Raw genomic sequence first — 9,500 nt, 5'->3', positions numbered from 1 at the left:
TAGTAGAGACGGGGTTTCACCGTGTTAGCCAAGATGGTCTTGATCTCCTGACCTCGTGATCCGCCCGTCTCGGCCTCCCAAAGTGCTGGGATTACAGGTTTGAGCCACCGCGCCTGGCCTCACCTGTCTTTATAAAGCTTCCTGGATTATTCTGCTTTGAAATTTCTATTCTCTGGTTCAGTATGTTGGGCTCTTTAAGAAATAGATTCTAGAGTCTCCTCTCTTGCAGGCAACTTGACAAAGTCAGGGCTGCTAGGGATTTACAATAGAATTGTTATGTGTAAGCCAGGCACAGTGGCTCATGCCTGTAATGCCAGCACTTTGGGAGGCTGAGGTGTGAGGATCGCCTGAGGCCAGGTATTCAAGACCATCCTGGCAACAGAGTGAAACCCTGTCTTTACAAAAAAATTAGCCAAGCATGGTGGTACATGCTTGTTCATAGCTATTCAGGAGGCTGAAGCCATAGGATTGCGTGAGCCTGGGAGGTTGAGGCTGCAGTGAGCTGTGATCACACGTCTGCACTCCAGCCTGGGCAGCAAAGTGAGGCCCTACCTCAAAAAAAAAAAGAATTGTTACATACAGACCTTGGTGGTGGTGGTGGTGGGAGAGTGACCAACTTATCCCTGTTTGCCTAAGTAAGACTTCCCCCAGTTTAGCACTGTAAGTCCTGCATCCCTGGAACCCCTCCACAATCCCAGGCAAACCAAGACAGTTAGTTACCCTACTTCTGTGGAGAGCGGCAAGGATCCTTCTTGCTTTGAAGGAGGGAGGAAAAATTACCCTGTGGGGTAAGACTCTTAGGTCCTAGCACTCTGGATCCCGCTGTATCACTTCAGACCTTGTTGCTGGCCAGTGCAAGGCAAAAGTTAAGACACCTTGTGCCAAGAGGTGGTGGTTTAAACCAGGGCCTGGCCTCAGATTCACAGAGGCCAGTTGTGAATAAAACCCTTACAAAGGAGAAGTAGCTGAGCCTTGTGTTTGTTTTCTTCCTGCCTGGTGAGAAAGGAAGGTGCTGTGGGAAATGGTTACCCAGATGCCTAGGTTGGCAGCAGGGTGGCCTTACCCTCCGTGAGCTTTGACTTCAGAGCCAGATAGCCCTCCCGCAGTGGGTGGATCAGAGACCCCATAAGGATTCTGGATGACAAAAAAGAGCTTTCCCAGCAAGTCTGGGACCAAGGCCAGGATCAAGATGAACTGTGACGGATAATAGTGGGTCAGGGATTGGAGTCCAGGTGAGGGAACCCCCATAATGAGATGTGGACTGTGTGAAATTCTCAGCCTTTGTAGAGCACCTTCACATAGAGCGGTCTTTATCCTGATTAACGGTGACCTCTTTTCGATTTTTTGAAACAACTGGGTAACTTGTGGTTCTAATCTTCCCTAACTGTGGCTATGACATAAGTGTGGTGGTTCAGACCCTCTCACCAGGCACTTACAGGTGGCACTGTGCCCACAAGTCAAATTTTAAGAGAGAGAAAAGGTAAAACTTCAAATATTATATGTGAAACCACAAATTTACAAAGGGGAACTGGTAGCCAGCAATGCCTACCCATCCTGTTCAAAGACCAAATCAGGTCATTTCATTCTTTCCTTAAAGCCACAAACAATATAATTAATGAATAATCTATTATAATGGCTTGCACCACACCCAGTTTGGGTTCAGTTTCAGCCACCCTGCAGCTAACCCTTGTCCTGCAATGAGTTTAGGGCTGGGCAAGGAAGAGGGGCCTTTGGAACAGGCAGGAAACTCTCTCTGTCTCTGTCTCTTTCTATCTCTCTCTCTCTCTCTCTCTCTCTCTCTCTCACACACACACACACACACACACACACACACGCATACCCCACATGTATGTCACAGAGGAGCACATTGCATAGCAGGAAGTGGTGTCTCTGAACTAGTCCTCAGACTACTTCCCACCTGCACTGCTCATCATAACTTGACTTCAGTCTAGTCACTTCCCTTGCACCTCAGTTTTCCCATCATCAGATGGGGAAAATAATCCCCACCTACCTTGCAGGAGAGTTGTGAGCCACTGTCAGGCATTAAGAAATAAACTCAAGGCTGGGCACAATGGCTGACGCCTGTAATCTCAGCACTTTGGGAGGCAAAGGTGGGTGGATCACCTGTGGTCAGGAGTTTGAGACCAGCCTGGGCAACTTGGCAAAACCTTGTCTCGACTAAAAATACAAAAATTAGCTGGGCACAGTGGTACGCACCTGTAATCCCAGCTACTCTGGAGGCTGAGGCAGGAGAATTGCTTGAACCCAGGAGGCGGAGGTTGCAGTGAGCCGAGATAGCACCACTGCACACTCCAGCCTGGGCAAACAGAGCCAGAGTCCTTCTCAAAGAAAAAAAAAACAGAAATAAACTCAGTGCGATGCAAAACCCAGAGATGACTAAATCGTTTTTGGGAGTGGGGAATTCACAGGCCTCGGAGCCTAATCCCATGGCATCAGGCCCACCAAGCCTGCATGGGATTGCAGCAGCAGAATGGATGCCACCTCCTGCCTTGTGCCCCAGCAGTCTGTCCAAGAGTGCCACACTTGAGAAGGCCTGCTGTGGCTTTGATGTGGGCCCAGCCAGATGGAATGGGGCAGGATAGGACGAGTGGCCTGGGATAGACCTGGCTTGAATAGGCTGTTCTGGCCCAGTCTGTGGGTGAAGGGCCCGCTACAGTACTTACTTGTGGACAAGTGCCTGCTTGTAGGGAAAATGAAACTCCTGTTCTCTGAATTGCTGAATCATTAAAATCATGCATGCACTGATACACGCATGCGCTCATGCACGTGTATATACACAGCCTCAGTTAAACATCCAAACGGATGCACATGTGCATGCACACCCACAAGAGGACACAGGCAGTCATGAACATCCTGATGAATGTAGTTCTTGTGCACACACAGTACGCACACAGGCCAGCACGCATGCACAAGCTTCACCCGTGCACATACACATACACTTCCATACCACACACAAAGGGAGAGGTAGCTGGCCTTGCTAGCGGCTGCCCCACCCCCTGCTTGTGTAATTTCCCTTCCTGGCAGCAGGTCTGGAAGAATCTTAGCAGTGCAAATTAAGAGTTAGGGTGGGGAGAGGATTGGGGGTTGGGCAGAAGGGCATTGATGTTCACGCTCCTTTGCTGTCAGCTGGCTTCATCCACGGGGAAGTGGGGCGCCTTTCCAGAGGGGTCTAGCAAGCTTCCTGGGCCTCCTTTTCCTTCTCTGCAGAGTCGGGGTGGTCGTGATCATGACAGTTCCTCTTAGGGGCAGAGGTGAGATCCAGGGCTGTGATGGGTCTGAAAGAGCTATTATCATCATGGGTATTGTCTGTGAGGACCTGGAGCTGCAGGCTCAAAAGCTGCAGGCTTGAGACAGCTGAGTTCAGCCCCCAGGCCTGCTGTTCACTAGCTGTGTGACCGGGTTACTGGCCTCAACACCTACATCTGAACCAGGGAGCAAGGTAGCACCCACTTGCTCTATTCATGCATGGAAAGCATTTGGAATGGCACCTGGCAGTTTGTAAGCACTCAAAAACCGTGACTTCTTATTGCCACAGAGGTGACTGTGAGCTTGGGAGGTGTTACCCAGGCCTTTCACGGCCTCCTCACTCCTCCTGGATGGGGAGTGGCTCTCAGGAGTTGGGCCAGACCCCAGGTACCCCCTGCAGGTGCACAGACAGGCTGTGGAGGGAGACAGCTCAGAGGGTCCAGAGGGGCCAGGGCTGTTGTTAATGTAAGGTCGTGTCGATTTCAGCGACTACCCCAGGCCCGCCACGTGCACTCAGGCACCACATTTGGTTGATCCCACCTCCTTGGTATTTCAGTAACATCCTCTCCCCACCATCCTGCCCACGTCACTGCCCTACTTCAGCCCAGGTGACCATTGCCTCTCACCTGCTCTAACCTTTCCTCTGCTCAGTAGTCAGAGGAAAATCTGAAAATTAAATCTGTTCCTCTATCTCCCCTGCTTTATTTATTATAATTATTATTAATTATTTTTGAGACAGAGTGTCACTCTGTTCCCTAGGATGGAGTGCAGTGGTGCTCACTGCAACCTCTGCCTCCCAGGTTCAAGTGATTCTCCTGCCTCAGCCTCCAGAGTAGCTGGGACTACAGGCACGCACTGCCACACCTGGCTAATTTTTGTATTTTCAGTAGAGACGGGGTTTCACCATGTTGGCCAGGCTGGTCTCAAACTCCTGACCTCAAGTGATCCACCTGCCTCAGCCTCCCAAAGTGCTGGGATTACAGGCATGAACACGCCCAGCCTCTCCCCTGCTTTAATTTCTCCAGTAGCTCCCCACTGCCCTCAGAGTTCGGGTACCTGAGACGATCTGGGTCCTGCCTCCTTCTCTGTGGCCATTCCAAGCACAGGCAGCCACTTGCCATCTCCATGGGCCAGACTTGCATAGGCTGTATGAGTCAGGATGGGTCGCTGTGCTCCGTGACAAAGAACCCCTTATCTCACGGTTCACTCTAGAAGTGTATTTCTCTGTTGCACTGTAAGTCAGTAGAAGAAAGTGCTCTGCTACACACGCTTCCTGAGGGACCAACCACCTTATGGCCGCACCATCTGAAACATGCACTCTTCTCATCCCTTCGGCCAAGGACGAGAGTCCTCGAGGGTCACTGGCAGGTTTCATGTGCTTTGGCCTGGAAGTGACACACATCACTGCCTCCCATGATCCATTGTCTAATGGGTCATGGGAGGCAGTGATGTGTGCTATGGCTGCCTGACTGCAAGGGGCCTGGATATGAGGGGAGCAATGGGATGTCTGGTGAGCATCACCAGCTGCCACAGACAGGTGCACTCCCACCACCCCTAGCCATTGCTCAAGGTGAGGCAAGGATGGGGGGCCTGGAGCGGAGCCTGCTGATTTGCTCCTCGCTTTCCCACCCCCAGCCCAGGCCCAAGGCGGCTCCTCCGCTGCCACCAAGTTGCCAAGACCCTAGGGAGGTCATTTGTCCTTGTTGTTCCTTTCCAAGGGGACCCCCAGTACCCATTTCTCTCAAAACTCACTATAGAGAAAAGATGTACTGCTCCTTAGCAACTTGTGGCTTTTATCTTATAGACATCACATAAATCCCTTTCTGATTCTGTTTTCCTTGTTGAATTGGCCACTAGGAAGCTCAGACCCAAATCTAAGGTCTACCTCCTCTGTGTGGTGGACCTGGCAGCACACCTAACTTAACTCCTCCTGCATTTCAGGTGATCTCTTTTTACCTGCGTTTTCCTTGTGTCCCTATTTTTTCTCTTGTAGCTTTTTCAGTTCCTTCTATCTTGTGTTCTATTTCTGTGAGTCTTCTTAAATCCTTTCTGGAATCACATGGGCATTAATTAGTCAGTCCATCCCTACATTCTGTGCAGCTTCCTGTAGCTCTGGCAAGAGCAGCCCCGGTTTAGGGCAAAGCTCCCAAAAGGAGAGTTGGAATTTCTGAGCTTTGCAGGATACACAAGCCCCTGCAAGGTTGACCTGCTACCTGGTTCTGTCTAAAGGGCTTGCCTCAGGGGTCAGGCCCTGATCGCTGTGACCTGCCTGAGGTCACACAATGTAATCTTGTGCTGAGGACCTGAGGGCAGAGAAGAGCCTCATGGGTCAGCTGTGTGGGCGGGGTGAGTACATTCTTTGTCTTGACCAGTGTGGGCCCAGCCAAACCTGCCTTCCCACAAGTAGGGAAGGTGGGGGCCCAAGGGAGGTAGACACTGTGCTGGATACTCCTGGAGCAGAGCCTTCTCCGAGGAAGTGCCAAGCCAGCAGAGAAAATGAGAACTGGCCCTGAACCCCAAATCGGGCTAGACAGTGTCAAGGGCTAAGGGCAAGGGGAGAGATGGCTGTCAGGGAACAGAGGAGAGCAAGATCTCTGCTACTTGGGGTATCAAGGAGGACTCTCTGGAGGAAGTGGCTTGGGAGCTAGGGAAGGGGTGGATTGGGATTTGTGGAGACGGGAACAGGAGGTAGGGGGATTGGAAAGGCAAGCCAAGCAGCAGGAGAGGGAAGGGCAAAGAGCCAGAGGGCTGGAGATGCAAGAGCAGGTGCTGAGGAAGCTGGAAGGTGCCATTTAGAAGAGCTAGAAGAAATGAATCTTGGAATATGGAATGAGACCCCAGCCAGAGGTCTTGAATGCCAGGCCAGAGGATTTGGCCTTGATCCTGTAGGGCAGCAATGAATGGGGAGCATCAAAGGGTGATGTGAGGCCAGGGGCAGTGGCTCACGCCTTTAATCCCAACCTTTGAGAGGCAGCTACAGGAGAATTGCTTGAGATCAGGAGGTTGAGACCAGCCTGGGCAACATGGCAAGAAAAAAATTTTTTTTTAATTAGCCAGGTATGGTGGCATGTACCTGTAGTCCTAGCTACTTGGGAGGCTGAGGCAGGAGGATCTTTGAGGTCAGGAGTTTGAGGCTGCAGTGAGCTGTGATCACACCACTGCTCTCCAGCCTGGGTGACAGAGCGAGATCCTTCCTCAAAAATAATAATAAATCAAGGGTGATATGAGGCGGGGGTGGGGTGGGCAGGGCTTGGTATTCAGAAGGGTCCCTCTGGCCAAGAGGAGGCCCCCTGGTGTTATGGGTATGGGGTTGGCCACAGAAGAGGCCTAGACCCTATCACAGGCCACTCGTGATCTGGCTCTCCTTGCCCTGTCTTTTATTCTTTTCATTCACATTACCCAATATACATGGGGTGTGTGTGGGTGTGGGTGCGCGCGTGCGTGTGTGTGTTTTCTTCTTTTAAATTTCTCTTTGATAATCTTACTAAACCATGTGTGGTTTCCCCAAACTGTTCTGTCTGCCTAAGACACCTTCCCCCAGCTCTCCCTCATCCTGCCTACGTGACCAACTCCTACTCATCCTCCAAGTCACAGCTTAGTTGTCACTTCCTCTGAGAAGCCCTCCCTGACTGTCATGTGCAAATCTCTGTTATTACACATAGTACGGTGGGTCCCAGTGGCCCAGACTCTCCTAGTAGCCTCACCCAGAGGACTCTTCACTCCTGTAAAGGCTGGGCTCAGGCCTACTGTTTCCAAACTACCTGGTACCTGGCACAGGGCCTAGACACACATGATGCTCGGTAAATATTGAGTGAACAAATATAAGGCTGGATGAGGAGCAAAGCAAGCTGAAGACGCCCAGATGATACTAGTGGTTGTGATTGCCACTGTTGATCAAGTATCTGCCATGCACCAAGGGGTCTAAATACAACATCTAACTTAATCCTTATGACAAGGCTATGAGACAGATACTTTTTCAGTCTCTCTCTCTTTTATTTTTTTTAGAGACAGGGTCTCACTGTGTTGCCCAGGCTAGTTTTGAACTCCTGGGCTCAAACAATCCTCCTGCTTTGGCCTCCCAAAATTCTAGGATTACAGGCATGAGCCACCATGCCTAGCTGAGACAGATACTTTTGTGACCTCATTTTACAGATGGAGAAACTGAGACTCCAGAGGTGAAGTCACTTGCCATCCAGCTGATAAGAGACAGAGCTGGGATTGAAACCCAGACAGGCTGGCTCCAGAGAGAGCAGTGGTACCTACTTAGTTGGGCTGAGGGTGCTGAGCTGTCTGGTGAGATGGCAGATGGGGGTCAATGTGGTGGATTCTCTCTGTGGTTTTTCTGCCTTTTTACATTCACACTCAAAGGGATGAAAAGCCTTAACACATCAGCAAGCAGGTCAGTGATAGCTATACATCATCCCGTCTTATCTCACCAGGTCTATAGAAATAACAGTAATTAGAGTATTTTCACTTGGTCACCCTTCACAGTGCATCACTGTCCACGTTGAACTGACCACTGTCCTGCTTGTATCCTCTTATGTACTCTTAAGACGAGAGCTCCGTGTGTCCCATGATCAGGGCAGGGAGCCTCATACCCTTTGTCCCATTTGTCTCTTGCAGATGTCATGGCACCCCCAGTACCGGAGCTCCAAGTTCCGTCATGTCTTTGGCAAACCAGCCAGCAAGGAGAACTGCTATGACTCCGTGCCTATTACCCGCAGCGTTCACGACAACCACTTCTGTGCCGTGAACCCCCACTTCATTGCAGTTGTGACTGAGTGTGCTGGTGGAGGGGCCTTCCTCGTCATCCCCCTGCACCAGGTAAGGACACCCCCAGGCCCAAACAGCTCTCTGGAGCCAGGGCGGGACAGAGGGAAAGTGGAAAGAACCTAGCTTTCTAGAAAGTCCTAACCCTGCCCATTACTAGCTGTGTGACCTTGAGTAAGTCATTTCATCTCTTTGAGCCTTGGTATCCTCACTGGGAAAAATACATCTGTCCTGAATTTTAGCCTCTAGCAGTTGGCCTAGCTACTCCTAGCACCTCTCCTCTTCTCTACAAAATAATTCTGCAAATTAATTTCCTCCTGAATAAAATATAATTTTTTAATGCTTTACTGGGATTACAGGAAATTGAGAAAGTCTCCAAAGCCACCTTCCCCACCAAAGAAAGGGAAACAAACATTGAGTCAAAACTAGCTAGGAGAGGCAAACAGTAAGCAAGCAGGAAGAACAGGCTTGTCCTGAGGGCAAGAGTTGCTAGTATAGGTTGGACGATATAAAATTGTGGATATTCAACTGGTTTTGACCCCAAAAAAGCAACAGTTTCACATAGGTCAATCTAACAGCAAGTCCATTCAGGATGCCAACCCTAAGTCTCTACCTTAAGGCAGAACACCTGAAGGGGCTAGAGGGATCCCAGCTTAGTAGTGCCACTGGCTCACAGCAGAAACCGACATGAAACCTCTCCAGAGGAAAGGATCCACAACATGGACATGATCCCCACAGATTAAACACAGGGAAATGTGAATTCACAAAGATCACAAAACATGTACACCACCATGAGTGAGAGTCAGTTGAAACAACAAATAGCAGACTTAGACCCCCAGAGGACTTCAGAAGTTAAAAGATTATACAGGATTAGAATCTCATAGACCAGGTTTCCTGAACACAATGCAATTGAGTTAGAAATCAATAACAAAAGATAAATCTTACATTCCCATTCATTTGGAAACTTAAAAACATATTTCTAAATAATTTATATGCCAAAAACAAAATCTAAATGAAAATTTAAAAATCCTTGGAACTGATAAAATGAAATATATCACAACACTTATGAGATGTAGGGAAAGCGGGGCTTTAAGGGAAATTTATAGCACAAATGCTTATATTAGAAAAGAAGAAAGCCTAAAAAGTAATGACTAAACATTCCATCTAAGAAGTTAGAGCCGGGTACGGTGGCTCACACCTGTAATCCCAGCACTTTGGAAGGGCAAGGCCAGGGGATTACTTGAGCCCAAGTGTTTGAGACCAGCCTGGGCAACATGGTGAAACCCCATCTGTACAAAAATACAAAAATTAGCTGGGCATGGGGTCATTTGCCTGTGGTCCCAGCTACTCAGGAGGCTGAGGTGAGATCACCTGAGCCCAGGGAGGTTGTGAGCCATGATTACAACACTGTACTCCAGCCTGGGCAACAGAGTGAGACCCTGTCTCAAAAAAAAAAAAAAAAA

General features: G+C 49.5%; 1 protein-coding gene across 1 annotated transcript in view; it reads left to right on the top strand.

Annotated features, from left to right (window-relative positions):
* CORO2A (coronin, actin binding protein, 2A) overlaps positions 1-9,500 on the top strand; it is a 47,686-nt gene that overhangs the window by 7,461 nt on the left and 30,725 nt on the right. The window contains exon 2 of the mRNA XM_011993755.1: positions 7,891-8,091. Within this exon, the coding sequence (XP_011849145.1) occupies positions 7,891-8,091 (201 nt within the window). The remainder of the gene's footprint in view (positions 1-7,890; positions 8,092-9,500) is intronic.

Source organism: Mandrillus leucophaeus, unplaced genomic scaffold (assembly GCF_000951045.1).
Source record: "Mandrillus leucophaeus isolate KB7577 unplaced genomic scaffold, Mleu.le_1.0 Scaffold433, whole genome shotgun sequence".
Lineage (NCBI taxonomy): Eukaryota > Metazoa > Chordata > Mammalia > Primates > Cercopithecidae > Mandrillus > Mandrillus leucophaeus.
The sequence above is the reverse complement of the archived record's forward strand: the minus strand, read 5'-3'. Positions and strand labels throughout refer to the sequence as shown.